At 41.1% G+C, this 16,365-nt stretch overlaps 1 protein-coding gene across 1 annotated transcript in view; it reads left to right on the top strand.

Annotated features, from left to right (window-relative positions):
* Nucleotides 1–16,365, top strand: part of LOC109989882 (contactin-associated protein-like 4) — a 116,723-nt gene that overhangs the window by 78,457 nt on the left and 21,901 nt on the right. Inside the window, exons 13-17 of the mRNA XM_020641796.3 lie at nt 393–593; nt 2,070–2,232; nt 3,893–4,020; nt 6,050–6,220; nt 9,239–9,457. Of these exons, the coding sequence (XP_020497452.2) occupies nt 393–593; nt 2,070–2,232; nt 3,893–4,020; nt 6,050–6,220; nt 9,239–9,457 (882 nt within the window). The remainder of the gene's footprint in view (nt 1–392; nt 594–2,069; nt 2,233–3,892; nt 4,021–6,049; nt 6,221–9,238; nt 9,458–16,365) is intronic.

Genomic DNA, 16,365 nt, shown 5'->3' on the forward strand with positions numbered 1-16,365 from the left:
AGCTCTTAATATTTCTAAAATTTCATAAAAAAAACTTTGAAAACAAAGACTAATTATTCAAAGTTCTTTGCAGAGTTAAAAACATTACAATTAGCATAAATAAATAAAGACAGAAGATAAATACATTTGACATTGAATCATCTCCGTTGTCTTATGAAGGTTGAGCATCACAAGAAACATTGTTTATTTATAAATACATATCATTTAGCAAGATGGTGTGCAGCAGTGTTTTCTCTTTCACACAAAAAATACAAAAGTGAAATATGAAGTGGTCAGAAAGGACAGAGACATAAAAAACCTTCAGCCCTTCTAAGTGACCAGCAGAAGCCCCTTGATGCATAGTTTACATTATTTTAACATGTGTGTTTTCTTGTGTCTGTTTCCATCAACAGAGGAGACCACGTGGATGGTGATCCAGCACAACAACACAGAGATGACCAGAGTCCGACCGTCTGCAGGTGTGAACCAGCGTTCAGTCCACTTTGACTACTCCACGAGAGAGGAGCAGTTATCAGCAGCCATCGGCCAATCAGAGCACTGTGAACAGGAGCTGTCCTACCACTGCAGGAAGTCCCGCCTCCTCAACACTCCAGGTAAGGTCCTCTTTGGCTGAATTCCAAACTCAGGGATGTTCTGATGTGACTTACCCAGAGTTCATTGCAAATTTGGTTCTAGAAGTGGGCTTTTTTTCATATTATTATCTAATTGTGCATCTTATTTCCAGGCATCATGTGATGTCATGATATTGTGTCCCGTTATCGACCATCTCAAGCCCTCACAGACTCACCAACTCAAGCACTGCACACCTGACGCTGCTAAAGTCTGTGAAGGTTCAGTGTTCAGGCTTCATGGGGGCGATTAGGATCAGGATTAGGATCAGGATCAGGTCTTCATGTTGTGGCTCAGATGTTTTCTTGCAGAAATTCTACCACAACAAGAAGCTACATGTTTGGTCTTTATTCTTTTTCCTCCAGACAGAAGTGGAAAAAACTTAAACTCAGACTAAATAATGAAAACAAAAAAACACTGTCTTTAATCAGCTAATGAGATTTTAATGCCAAACTCCAGTTGTTACCACTGACATTATATATTTGTTTAACTTCTGCTCAGATCTTAACAGAGTGATTGTTCAAAACAAAAGCTTTGGGGGAATCTACTCCCTGCGGCTCTGCACATCGTTGGGACTCTGTCCAACAATCAGAATGACTTTGACTCAGAATTACTCTTTCTGACTAATTAATGCAAACTAGTTCAGGCTTTCAGTGTTTTATTCATATTTTGAATTTAGCCAGACAGATGGATTGAGTCTGATTTGTTGAAATGTCTACTTCATTTGAAATGGACATCAAGTCCGACTTATTCAGTCTGTGTTTTCTCGTGCTCTCTCGTTATCTCCGTCCAGTGATGAAGTGATTCATCAAACATCATGCTGGGAGTTTGAATCCGGGTTTATGCTCGTGTTTTGATCAACGCTGCCTTTGAGGAAGTGGACGGGAAACTTTTTATGTTAAGTAATTTCAAAAACATAAATGCAACATTGATTGTAAAGATGCACACGTCCACTTCTTTTCAGTTCTGATCCGATTCAGATATTCTTTAACCATAATTAATGTTGTTGGTATTATAAAAATGGCTACACAAAACTGTAGCTTCTTATTGAAAGAGAAAAAACTAAAACTAAAATTACAATGATGCCAAAGAATGTTATTTGAACTTTTGCTGGTTTCACATACAAACATGTAGCAGCAACTACTGTAAGGTTTTCTCATTAAATATTTGTGGACGCTTGCAGTCGAGACAAAAGCAATTTAAGAATGTTTAAAGTGCCCAGGGATCTGTCTTGATCTGTGACGTGGAACAGCGCCGTCAGTCCGATATCCGATTTGTAAAATTTGGAGCCAGCCTCAAGCACTCGACGAACTGCAGGATTTGACACTTCTGCTTTGGCTTCATTTTTCCAGACCGGAGGTTGCTGCTTGTTTTTTTGGACGTCTGATGTAAATGACTGAAATGTTTTCTCATGTCAGACAAAATGAATCTGTTGTTGTTGTTGTTGTGTGTGTTTTCAGAGGGCTCTCCGTTCAGCTGGTGGTTCGGTGGTCCTGGTCCCGGTACTCTCCAGACTTATTGGGGTGGAGCTCAGCCAGGCAGCCAGCAGTGTGCCTGCGGCCTGCAGGGCGTCTGTGTGGACCCACAGCACTACTGCAACTGTGACGCAGACCGCGTGGAGTGGTACTGAAACTTTTCTTTTCTTACTGAAAATGTTTCTCACCATTTGAAAGTGTGCTACGTTGGAGGTATTCTTCTTCTCTTGATTTAAAAAATTCTGATTTGTAAAACCTAAAAACGATAAACCTCCAGAAGTTCCATGATGGATATTTCAATCAGGAGAGACCCAAGTAAGATTTTACACTTATTTATTTAACAGTTTAGAAAAAGATAAAATATGCAATGTCTCTGGCACTTAGACTCCGTCGTTATGACTTCATGTTCTCAGAGGGGCAGCGAGGCTGACAGCAGGAGAGGATATGGAGTCTCCTCTCTGGTGGTGGTGGTGATGAAAGAAGAACACAGGATGTGATGAGGAGTGAATTTCTGAGGCTGTATCTGAACTCTGCTGAGCTGGAAGAGGGTCACAGCAATCGCACTGAAATGATAAACTCACTGCAGAAGAGAGAGAACAGATTTCTAAATTTGAAAGCAGCAGGATGATTGGTTGAGAGAGGTTGTGTTAGAATCTGGTTGAATGCTTAAAGAGTAAAAACCCATAATCAGCTGATCACCAGAGCGGGGAGACGGAGGAAGAGGAAGAGAGGGCGGTCTAGCTGAATGAAGAAAAATGAATGATTGTGTGAGGGAATATAAACAGCTCCATTAGCCATCGTTTGGAGGTGTCGCAGATAGGAAGAAAAACGCTAAGTAATGCACTTCAAATTGTACTCAAACAGGCTATATTCCCAGAGAATAGAAGAGAGTCTGCTCGAAACATCCATCATGTGGCAATTAAAAGCGTTTAAACCAGTGTGGAGTGCTGTACTGTCGTTTTTCTTGTTTTGGACACTTATCCAGGATTCATCACTCAGTTGTTATACGCTGTTTAGGAGTTGAGCGTGTTTGTCTTTAGAATTGGTTTCCAAACTAAAGCATCAGAAAAGTTAAATATAATGTTTTTTCCAGCGTACATAATTTATGAATGTGTGCCAGACCGCACAGCAGTAAACTGTCCCAGTTTAACTTTGGCAGTTAAGAAAACAGAATAATCGGTCTGATAGAATTCAGAGTTTTGGCCTTTCCTCTAGTTGTAAGCTGTCGTGCCGCTGCCTGACCTGCTTCCTTCTATCATTTCCCAGTACGAACTGTTTGTTCGGTGGTCTATTTTTACAGACCGGAGCTGCCATTGCTGCTCTTCAATATTTCATCAGACTCACAAAGTGCTGTAAACACTTCCCCGCTTCCAGTCCTCCCGGCCCTGGATGTATTTTTGTCGACAACTCTTTCTCAGCAACAGGAGCTAACGGGGAGGATTAGCTTTGGTGGGAAGAGCTGCATGTGGGCGTCGATGGACAGCAGGCGTCTGGTTTTTAGGAGGAGTTGTTCCAGAAACCGTCTCAGATGGATGTTGACTTGTCAGGATGGTTATAATTCAGTTGTGGGAATAAATAGTCCTCCGAGAGATTGCACCTTCACACTGCAATGTTTACGTCACCTTGTAACAACATGTAATATTGTCCTGAGAGTGATGCAACAGAGAAACAACACAGCTGTTGAATCTACACAAAAAGATGATAATATTTCAGTTTTTCTTTGTGCTCGCTCCATCTCCTACTTCATGTTTTTTTGTTTTTTTTGTTTATTGACATTTCTCTCCCTTATTCCTTCTCTTTCCCTGCAGGGCGGAGGACTCGGGCCTGCTCACCCATAAGGAGAGCCTCCCTGTCAGGTCTCTGGTGCTGGGTGACGTCCAGAGGCCGGGCTCAGAGGCCGCCTACAGGGTGGGAGCTCTGCGTTGCCATGGAGACAGTAAGTCCACTTCTCTTCCTTTTATGGAGGTTACTTCTGTCACTCGCTTATTTTGTCAAACTGCGTGACAGCAGATGTTCACACATCAGAATTGATTGGCCATTATCCAGTACCAGGATGTACCAACTATACATAAGACTCATTTTAGATCTAACTTATGACCGGGTTTACGCACTACTTACATTTAATCAGCTGATATACTTCAAGTGCAGTCAAAGTTGTAACCCAACAACACACTACACTGGAACACAATTGATATGGTCCATTATCCACTTTTTTATTTATTTTTTTATTTTTTTGTTATCATTCCTCAGTTATTCTTGTTTTCTTCTTTCCCTTTGTTTTGAATATGCTTTCTAGCCCCTCCTTGTTCAAGCTTGGCGGGAGGGTAGCAGTAGGCAACCCTATCAGCTGGCCCCCCTCCGCAGGGTCTGGGGGCAGCTGAGACAGGGGCACCCCTGCACCACACAATGACTGAAGTAAAAAAAAAAATGATAATATAGAAAGAAAGAGGGGGAGGAAAGGGGAAATAAGAGAAGGAAGGAGAAGGAAAAGAAAAAAGAAAATGAATGGGAAGAAAAAAAAAGAGAAAAGAAAAATGGAGTGAAGGAAGGAAGAAGGACAAAAATAGGAATAGGGGTATAGAGGAAGGGAAAAAGGAAAGGTAAATAAATACAAGCATACACTCGAATTACACATACACACACACATACACAAGCAGGGCCTTTCAACACCCTCAACATACAAAATTGCAAAACGTTATCATTGCTCCCTGCTTGCCTGTTTTGTCTTGTCTTTGTCTACGCTGTGCATTGTATCGTCGTGTCTCCCCTGTCTCCTACATACTTTTGCTCTTGTCATGTCCCTCACTTGTCTTGTATTGTTCTGCATCACCTGATAAAAAAAAAGAGCTTGTAACTTAAACCTTTCACCTAGCTTGTAGTAGGTGTAAAGTCCTCTGTAAAATATGGTTGTCATGGTGATCGTTTTTAAAGGAGGGATAAATTGGAGGATGAGGTAGAGCAGACTGGTTGTGCATTCTCCACATTATGAGCAGAGATCATTTAATCCGTCCAATAACAGAGTACTGTTACATTACCTGATGTCGTAGATGACGATTAAACTACTTGATGTCACTGTTAGTTTACACTGGCTGTGGATTAAGATTATCGATATTATGGAGATTTTGTAGTGAAATTTGAAAGTTGGAAAAGTGAAACAATTCAATGTTATATTTTCTGAACTGAATACACAAACTTTACTTTGAATAAAAAATGGGTCCCTGGATGTTTGGAGCTAAAAAGCTTCCAGGAGAGTTACAGTTTCACTGTTGCGGACCCACCACCATAACTTCTTTAGCAGCATTTTATCTTCAAACAGCGTTCCAGGGACCAAATGTTCCTCTGAGGACAGTTTGTGTTTAGAGTTATGAACATATACCACAGAATCTGTACACTTCTCCAACTTTCACATTTCTCTACCAAAACTCCATAGTGCACCTTTAATGGTATTCTGTACATGTTGAACTATTGTTTTCTGCAAAGTCAACATGGGTGGCAAAAAAATTATTAAAAGGTATAAAACTGAAAATCCCTTGAAGTTATTAAGATCTGTAATACAGCTGTGCAGCATTACAACATTTTCTTTTGGTAACTTGAGTAAAGATTGGCTTATTTGTGGTGTTTTTTGTTGCTTTGCTCTGAATAACATTTCATGGGAATCCATGTTTAGATGGATACATAATAATAACTTTATTATAATAATATCTTTATTTGTATAGCACCTTTAAAAACACAGGTTTACAAAGTGCTTCGACAAACAGCAAAGGCAAAAACAAGAAAAAAGCAAACTGCACCAAACACAGAAGAACATAAAGAAAAGTAAGAACATAACAAATGGAAAATACTAAAAATGATTAAAAAATAAAATTCAACAGAAAAGAACCCATGTGTGCAAAAATACCAAGGCTAAGCTAGAATCATTAGTACTATGACTTGCAGACAGAGTTTTTTTTTACTGTGTATTTCAGAGAATTTCTGGAACGCTGCGTTCTTCGACAAAGAGACGTCGTACCTCCACTTCCCCACCTTCCACGCCGAGCTGAGCGCAGACGTCTCCTTCCTGTTTAAGACCACGGCCGCCTCCGGTGTGTTCCTGGAAAACCTGGGCATCAAAGACTTCATCCGGATCGAATTGAGCTGTGAGTAAGAGCTGGAGGGTGAAGAATGAATCCGTTTCAAACAAGCTTCAAGGGGATTTTGTGTGTCTTCTAAGCCTTTTACAGTGTTTGATAGTTTTATTTATAGGGGGGTAAGAGTAGTAGACCGTTTAAAAAAAAAATCTATTTCTGTGTCAGAGTGATGCAATAGAAGGAAACTTTGGATTTCTCTGTTATGTTTCTGAACTGTGAACACTTGCACCTTAAGAAACCCTCCACTCATCCTCACACAGCGTGTTTCATTTCTTTTCCAGTGCAGGGATTACAGGAGAGGATGATAACACTTTCCCTATTCATTTATCTACCCTTACCTTTTTTAGATGTACTTTGATTCACCATCAGGCTGATTGATGCAGAGTTTGTATTTCTGCAGGTACCGCTTGTGTTTCTCCTCACTTTGTATTCTGCTTTAGATTGCATTGTTTCTTGTCCTGCGATCAATTCCCCCCCCCACACACACACACACACACACACACACACACAGACCACAGCTGAATGCACAGCACAGTCTCAAACCTCTGAGCATGCTGCTCCACACGACACCCAACACAACACATAAAAAGTAGTCTAGATAAGATCCATAAAAAAAGGGGATTCTAATCACTGCAGTGGCTTTTTTTTTATTTTTTATGCACCTTTATTTTTAATTTAGCGGCTTTAGGAACTCTCAGGGGCATTTACGCCGTGACCCTCCATTAATCCCTGCCTCTTGGTGTAAGGCACACATTTATGGTAGCAATAGGGTGTCATTTGGATTATGACAGTAATAACTAACAGAGTGTTATTTATTTTTATGGGTGCCATGGAAATGTGGCCGGGTGTGAGATGTATGTTTATAGCCTGCCGTAGATCGTGTCATTTAAAATATAGCTGTATTATCCGGCAAGGTGTCCTTGTGCCTGTATGGTTATGACAGCATTGTGGCTGAACGAGGCCGCACATTTATGGGCGGCAGTAATGTGTATTGTGTGAAATGGCTTGTGTGGATGATTTGAATTAGTTATTAGGATTATGTGTAGTTTCCCTTTTGAATCTCACCACATTTTCACTTCGGTTCAGTTTCTGCTTTTTTTGGTTCTTTTTGTGCTGTGTTGCATTTTTTTGAAGAAGTTCTTATCGGAGTGACTGCTCCAAAAACTGCCCCTCTCCTCATGAGAAATCATCGACAGTGTGGGTGTTCCTCGCTCTGAATCCTGCCACCTGCATGAGTTTGCTCTGTAACATTGTGGGCTTCACTTTGACTGAAAACAATTGCCAAAAGTGAAGTTACTACAAGATGCTGGGACTCTGTTTCATCTTGCTTTGTACCCTGGTAGTAATACATCTTCACTCTCGAGCAGCACAGCATGAAGGATGGTGGTTTGCTCAGCCTGCTCGCTCTCTTAAATCTTACGCCTTTTGTTGGAGGGAACAGAGAGAGCCGAGCAGACACCCCGAGAGGAGTAAACACAGACGCTCAGCACTGAGGATCTGTCCGTGGTGCTGAAACAAGGCAGCAGCACAAAGGAGCTTGTTTTGGTTCTGACTCAAGATGCTGAAACTCCTTTAGGAACTTTAACCAGCAGTGGCTTTATCATTTATACACTGACCCACTAAATAAAGCACACATCAAAGTTAAGTCCATTGAAAAGTCCAACATAAAGAAAATATCAACTAAAAGTGTTGATTTTTAAAACATACTGGCTGCTCTTTCAAATTGGAATAGTGCCAATAGTTTCCTAATTTTGTAGAACGGCCTCCTCCACATTGTGAATTTAATTTGTTATGAGTTATAGTTTCATGCAATCTGTTCGAAGATTTGTATTTTGGCTTTAAGGCAAGGTCATACATTCACAACCTCGTTCATGTCCATTTGAAGGGGCTCATGTGCATGCAGAAACCGGCAGTGAGTGAGCATTGACCCGGTCTTTTCTTTCTCCTCAGTGTCACGGTTTCAGTCGCACATCTCTAAAAGATAAAAACAAATTCCTTTTACCAGATTGTTAAATTGTCTATGGTGAGTCAGCATGACACCTCTGAGTGATTACAGTACATTTGTACATTTACTAGGCCCGACTAAATAATTAATAAGCTATAGTGGTTGATGTGTTCTTGGATAGCGCCACATCATGGGGACACCCTACAATTAAATAAATGGGTGTGTCTACAGTGGAATCTAGTCACGCCTGAAGGAGGAGGGGCGGTGGGTCTCTCATTAGCTGGGAACTGGCGGCTGGCAGCGTACTTGCTTCTGGCTGAGAGGGGAACTTCATGGTGGCTCGATCTGTATTTAAATTGGTGTTGAAAAGATCTTTCTCTCTTTGAAAAAAATAGTTTGAAATTGTAGCAAAGCATCGAGGCAAAAATAAACTTTATTCAACCTTTTTGACTTACATTGACATACAAGACATGCATTCCTATCTCACTGGAAGGTTTGGAATAACTGAAATAAAAAGTTTTAGCAGCATACAAAGACGTTTAGCATAGCCTAGTTCTTCCATGTAATGGTGACATAACTCCTTGCCAGACTCTCAGCTCTTTTGTTTGTTGTTATCCTGTGAGAACTTGAACCAGCCTTCTTCATTAGAGGCTCTGCCAGCTTTTTGTTTGCTGTGTTTTTTTATGAATGAGTAATAAGACTACATCACAGAGAGCCCCCCCCCCTCTGCTTGTTAAGACTCCTTACACTGGAGTCCTTCCTGCCTGCTTGTTAAGGATCCTGCCTCTATCCCCATATGTGTTATTGGCACGACTTAGACTTTAAGAGATGCAGCTACAATGTGAAGATTTATAACCCATTCTCAGTAAAGGCTTATGATACAACTTCAAATTAAGGCTCTCTGTAAACGCACCTCCTTCGTTTCCTTCATTTGGATAAATGTGGCATGAACAGTGAACGCTGCTCGTCCCTGTTTGGTTCTGACTCTGGGGAGACAGCAGACCGGTCACAGGTGACCTGCAGTGTTCTGGAAGGTTTATAGTTAATCAGAAGGTTTTTCTTTTTTCCTTCTCCTCATTCAGCCTCCACTCTGGTGGTTTTCTCCTTCGATGTGGGTAACGGGCCGCTGGAGGTCCAGGTGGAGTCGAGCGTGCCGCTGAACGACAACCGGTGGCATCGAGTGCGAGCCGAGCGCAACGTCAAGGAGGCGTCGCTACGTTTGGACGGACTTCCTGTCGCCACACAGGAAGCTCCAGCTGACGGACACTTCCGCCTGCAGCTCAACAGCCAGCTCTTCATAGGTGAGGAGTTCAAATGTAGTACAAATTTATTCATAGTCTTGTTATTTTGTTGCTTCTTTGCAAAACGTTGATATTAGAAAGCAGCCTCTTGTGATAGGGCGAATGTATGCATGAGTATCTGGGTGAATTTAGGCCTCATTACTCTACTTGATGGGGTTCGGAGAGTTTTCTCCCAAAGTCTTTCTGGAAGTTTTTCTGTCTCTCCATAACTCTGAGGCACTCGCTTTTCAAACACTTGCCTCGTTTCTTATTCACTTCATAGCTGAGTGTTTCCATTTCTGCGGCTCCTCTTAAAGTCTGCAGCACGATAAGAGGACTTGTAGTCGATTTCTCTTTGGGCTGAAATATCACTCACATTCTTTGTCAAGCTCACATCAGGCGATACTCTACACCAATAAAAGACAAGTAGAAAGTAAAGTCATATGCAAGGAGGCTGTTTTTTGGTCTTTACTGAGGAGGATATTCAACAACTAAAGGCAGCAGTCAAGTTCAGAGCCAGCTTGAGGCTGAAACGAACCAAGAGCTTTCAAAGAATATGGAAATTCATAAAGAAGGCTAAAAAAAAAAAAAAATCACATTTTGCATTGGACACTTAAGAGGTTTGGTCACATTTATCTTCCAGGGAAGTCTCAGAAGACTTCAGAGGCTACAGCGTTCAGAGCAGATATTCAGACGAAGGGAAACAAGCAACACGAGGGAAGAATAACAAAAACTTAAACAAGAAAATCTAAACTCTGAAAAACAAAAACAAACCAGACCAAATCATGACAAGATATACTTTATTGTCCCCAAAGGGAAATGTGTCATTGACTCTGTCCTGCAGTTGCAAGAGAATGAAAAAGTACATATCAAAGTAACAAATTCACATATACATAAAAACACCTTCCTGCAATGGTGACATATTGCTCGGCCCCCTTTGGCACATCCTGGTCCTGAGGGCCCCTGATTCTTCACCCTGAGGGTAAAAGCTGAAACTCAGAGTGAAGAATGTAGGTCAGGTCAGACTCTATTTTCTGTACCCGTCTAACAACCTATTATTATATATGGGCTTCTACTGCCTCATTATCCACAGTACTAGAATATAAACTCAAAGACACAAGTGAGTCAGACTTCAAAGAAACCGTACAAGATCTTAAGATAAATATTTTATAAGTGCTTTACTGTAGGTGTCATGATCCCACCTGCTTCTCTGCATTATTGAATATGAGCTGAGTAGTTCTTGAACACTGACTAATAATCACATTTAATACATGTAGCATGATTCAGGGCATATCTAATAAACCATGTAGTGGTTATTCAACTCTATTGTTCAGAAAGCTAAGGACCCAGGGGCCAGACAAGCAAGCCCACCACAGCAGTACGTTGTGCGAAAGCCGTTCCCCCCCCATCAACAACACAAGCTTGTGATAGGCTGCGAGCACAGGACCAAAGATGTTCTATTAAACGGGAGCGCTGTGCTGTTTTTAAAACTTTACTGTGGCAACAATGACAGTCAGTCACAAGTTTATTAGTTATTTATATTTTAATTGTAAATAGAAACGATGCTCGGGCCAGTCTGATGTCATCCGCGGGCCGAAGTTGGTCCCAGTTGAACAGGCCCGGGTGTAGTGTGTGGAGTGATTTCTTGCAGTGAGGGTCCTAATATAATCTATAACCTAATCTGGGACTGTAAGCGATTCATTGGACTCGTGTAATTAACCATCAGCTTGGTGAAAATCTCGAACATAACCTCAATCAATTCTGCAGCCTCGTTTTATCTCAGCTCCATCTGTTCAATATTACTGTACTAATAGAGTTCTCTATATGACCTCTCACTCTGTTTGTAGACCCCGCAGGAGGGGGGGAATAAAATGCAAAATCCATCATTCATCAGGTTTTTATCATTCTGCAAATATTATGTATGTCACTTCATATCAGTAAACACACAGTGTGGAGGGAAAACAAACCAACAAATGTCGACGAGAGCAGCGGCGGGGAAAATTGAGCTGAATATTGATTGGCTGACTGTGTTCAGCTGATAATCTGCTCGGAGGTCACCAAGCTCACAGCAGTACATCATGAGTACAGCTCAATGGAGTAAGTTGAATAGATTTGTTTGTTAAAAAGAGAAAGATCTATCATGCCAAGGATGCTTTTTTTTGAATGTCCTTGAGAATGACCACCTACAGTGTGAAGAAGATCAACTCTCTTTGTTCGGTGCAGGAACTCGAAACAAGGTTGATTTTCTGATGATAAAATGTCCTTGAGAGCTTTGTAAGGCCTCATCTGTGTGCCTGAAATGTAAAGCATTCAAACTGTGTACTATAAGATTTAATAAAAGCTCATCTTGGGTGCCACAACATGCTGTATAAACTGTGTTATGTACACTGTATTCATGAGCTTTTCCTCTGACAGATTCAGATTCAAATGTTTGCTTTTGTTTATATTTCTAATGCTTCTTCTGCATTTTAAGTAGATGCACTATTTTATCAACCGCAGTGCTTTTCCACACATTTATGAGTCTGCTCGATATGAATTAATAAAGTAAAGTGTCGCCATCTATTAATTCATAAACCATGCTTCCATAAACAGTGTATTTATGAGTCTTAATAGTGCTTTGTACAGATTTATACGTCAGTGAATCACATTGTTTCAATTAATAGTCGGTTATATTGCCTCCCTGGATTTATAAGCCATACGATTCCTTCTCCAGTTTCTTTATTGCCTGATATTTGGAGGTGTAAAATATCCGCATGCAGCAGATTCAATTGAAAGGTTGTTTTTTTTTGCATTTGCAGCAGGGCGGCTTGTTCACATGACGTGTTGGTGCTGCCTGTTTTTGAAAGAGAAGCAGAAGTTTATTGGGTTCTGTTCTGGCGTCCTTATTGACTGGTATGTGAAGATATTTCTATTTTGCCGTCTGCAAATTAGAACCATATTTATATGTTGCTTTTAAAAAATATCACGCTGTAGTTAGGCTGCTCCGGCTGAATTGTTTGGCTTTTACTTTACAAATCCTCAGCGCAACTGCAGAAGCAAAATCCTCATAGTGGCTCTTAATCTGTTAAAGCGTAAATAAAACCGAGCTTGACTTGAAAATGTGTTGTTTTTTTTTAAATCTGTGTGTTATTTTAAGCGTCCTGTGCAGAGGGCACGGTGAGCAGTTAAGCCCTGGGTGTACTTGCTTTTAACTAAGCAAACGCATCATATCAGCCTTGTGTATCCTGCGCTGGTTTGGAGCGCTGTTTGTGCACGGTCTCTGAAATTAACACTATGCGCCCGCGAGATGCAATATGCATATAGCCACTAGGAGCAGTGTAGGGTCGTATGGTGATGAGACCGCTTTGTGACAACATTAGAGACACCAGAGAACTGCTACAACAATGGTGGGAACGTTTTTTTTTTAAATCAATAAATAATAATAAATCAAGCCGGTAACTAAACCACTGTAATCAGAGAATTAACAATAGAAAAACCTCCCCGAGTGTACCATGTTTGTTTACATAACACCATGCAAAACTGAATCTCTAATCTGATTTATGTAGTGCTCCCTCTAGAGGAAACCTCCAGTAACATGTGAGGCAAGTATGTGAATATTTATGTTCAACCAGTTAGCAAGTAGATTTGAGCCTTTAGGAGGAGAACTGGAAACAAATGTGATTCAAATGAGGCGGACAGTTTTTGCCTTTGCACTGCCCACAGCAAGCGCTCCTGGGCTGTTGGGGTCTGGTGCCTTGCTCAAGGGTAACCTCGGCAGTGCTGAGGAAGTGATCTGGCACCTCTCTGGTTTTGGTCCGCACCAGGACTTGAGCTGGCCACCCTCCGGTTCCCAACCCAAATCCTTATAGACTGAGCTACTGCCACCCCATTTTCATCTTTAATTTAGACTAAAGTGTAGTAATGACCAGTACTAGGCTTTTTAGTTTTTAAGTACTAAATGTTGATATATATAAATTGTTACTCAAAACTGTGTCTGAGTACTGCAATCATGTAAGGTGGTTTGTTTTTTGTAGTTCATAAATTGGCATCAATGTTTCACAAGCCGCTAAAAACTCCTCACAGGCGCTTTCATGATAAAACAGTTAGTAGTAAGAGAAGCGATTCTTTTAGAAAGACGGAGAATCATCCAAGTTGTCACAAATCATTCCAAGGGTGAATTATATTCCCCCTAAGTATTGCTTCTGGCATTACTTAAAAACAGACGCTTAAATAATAATTAAAAAAACTAATCATCAGTTCCAGCCTCACTGAGCTCTTTGGTCATTAATTAGAGCCGGTGTGTTTTATTGCATAATATTCTGCTTTCATGTCCTGAGTCTGTGCTGTTGGCTATGTGGTTGATTCTCTCCCTGGTCCAGATTTCTCTTCTGCTTACTCATCAGTTTTTCCTTTAAATCTCTCTATCTGCACTCCCGGGCCTGCAGGTCGAGGTGCTTTGTATTTTAAGCCACAAGCTTTGCCTTTGATGCTCTTTTTGATCTCTTTTTCAGTAATTGTTTTTTTCATTCACCCTCATACTGTATGCGTCAGTGCAGAGTGTGCTCTCACAGTGTGATCTCCGGTAAAAGGGTTGTGTGAGGTTGAAATTTCTCACTCATCTGAAAGGTCGAAACTGAAAGCTTTGCTCGTTTTGGTCAGAGGTGAAGTTAATTCGCATTTGGATTCTTTGATCTTCACTTTTCAACTCTACTCCACAAGTCCCTCATTATGCTTTTTAGAACTGCTCTCACCTTTACAGAATGTAGAAAATGGTCTTCACATCTTGTTGAGAGGTAGTCTTGTTTGAGCTAAAGCTACAGCGCTGGATGTAAGTACAATTTAACAGTTTTATATTCAATAAAGCTGTTCAAACTTTCCAGACTCTGAAGGTTTCACTCTCAAAGGCTGTCTGCAGAATAAAGTGTCTCTACACTTCATGTTATTTTCATTAGCCCAGGAAACTACTTCAAAGTGTCTTTAAAGACAGAATGTGCGACTTTTTGATCCAGTAGATGTCGCTCTTGAGCACCGGCATTAAAACCAAAACAAACTGTGGTTTGGAGACACCTCCGCTATTCTGAATACTCTACCCTCCCGCAACACACCTCCAACCTACCTCCTCTCGCGTTCACACGGATGAATTTAGCACAAACTAATAAACAAAATTGCCCTTGAGTGAGTATGTGAGTATGTTCTTCTTCTTCTTTTTCTTTTCTCTCCTTGACTGAAACAGCTTTAATACACAAGGGGAGGGGTCGGCTGTCCCGTCAATGTAAACATGATGTAAACACAACTCCGACAACAACACAGCCAGCGGTATTGGCGCTTCTCATTTATTGAATCTTGAATTGTAGACAGTCATGAGTCAGAGAGACATTTACTATAGGCTATCTGTGATTTCTGCTATATTAATGTGCAAGATGTCACACCTTTACGTTACATTAAAGGCACTTTGAAATTCAAATTCATTAGTTTTGTAAGTCACCAGTATAATCATTATCATCAACATAAAAAACCTGCAACAAAGTTTACGATACCTCAGGACCCACCACCAACTCCTTCAAGAGAAATTGCAAAAAAAACAAAGCAAAGACACATATTTCAAAATCGTTTCACAGACTTTTTGACACAAGTATTTTTCCAGGCACACATTCGGGAACTACTAAAAACAGCTTCACAGGGGCGCTGGTGGCGCAGTGGTTAGAGGGCGCGCCCCATATATGGAGGCTGTGGTCCTCCAGGCTAGAGGAAGTTTTGAATCCGCTCCTTTCCCGCATGTCATTCCTTACTCTCTTTCTCCCTGATTTCCGACTCTATCCACCGTCCTGCCTCTCCAATAAAGGCACAAAATGCCCCAAAAAATAAAAAGCTTCACAACCCACTATGGGGTCCCAATCCTCGAGTTTAGAAACACTGCCTTAGAGCAGTAAGATGCTTTTTATCTAATTTCTGAATGACTCAGATTTACTTGAAATGTATACCACACCACTGTACAATGTCCTGACATCTCTTTTGGTTGTCAAAGGCCATTTTCAGCCACTAATGAAGACTTTTCCATCCATACTGTGTTGTCAAGTTAAGATGTGGGGGGGGGTGGAGCCAAGAGGTGGGGGGGTACGTCTTGTCGCCAGTCAATCACACGGCTGACATTTACTGATGCAGCAGGTGCATCATAGAGGTTTGTCAAGAAGCTAAAGGCCATCCTCCGCTCCACCTCTTCGCCTGTTACTCGGGTGTCCAGCATGTTTGCAATAGCATTTCCAATATGGCGACCACCTTTGTTGGACTTCAGGAACGAATGGGTGTCATCACTGAGAATACGTCCATGTTTTAAAAGTCTATAGTAGAAGAAATTGAAGGCTCTAACATTCAACAGAAGAATAGGTGTTCACTCAAAACTAATGAATGCATTGTGACTGTATTTTGTTACAATACAGGTATTTTTAAAAAACGGCCGTCACTCACAAGTCGTGGTGAAGTTTGTGACACTTTGTAACACAGCATCAAAGAAAGCACACCAGTTTAATACATTTGTATTTTTACAATATCAGAGCAGAGAATGAGGCCTGACAGAGCTCGGTGATTTATCGGTGTGGAAAAGCCGCGGCTGACCAGCAGCAGGAAGTCGTCAACTTTGACGGCTGAGAACAAAGAGCTGACACGTCTGAACTATGAATACAAAAAATGATTACCACCTATGATCCCTGTGGTAATGTTCAGGTTGACAGGTTACATCTCCTACTGTGACATCTGAAACAGGAACACTGATATTGTTCTACTGTCCTCTGGTTTTTGTAGCTATTGTAAAAAGATGGTGCACGGGGAAAATGGTGGAAAGGGGAGGAAACATGCACGTCAGTCAGCAGCACAGCCAACCACACAGTTAGCAAGGCACCAGCTAGCATAGATCTATATAGACAGATCTAGAGTCGACTTGTGAAAGTTATGTC

The sequence above is a fragment of the Labrus bergylta genome, chromosome 4, assembly GCF_963930695.1.
Source record: "Labrus bergylta chromosome 4, fLabBer1.1, whole genome shotgun sequence".
Classification (NCBI taxonomy): domain Eukaryota; kingdom Metazoa; phylum Chordata; class Actinopteri; order Labriformes; family Labridae; genus Labrus; species Labrus bergylta.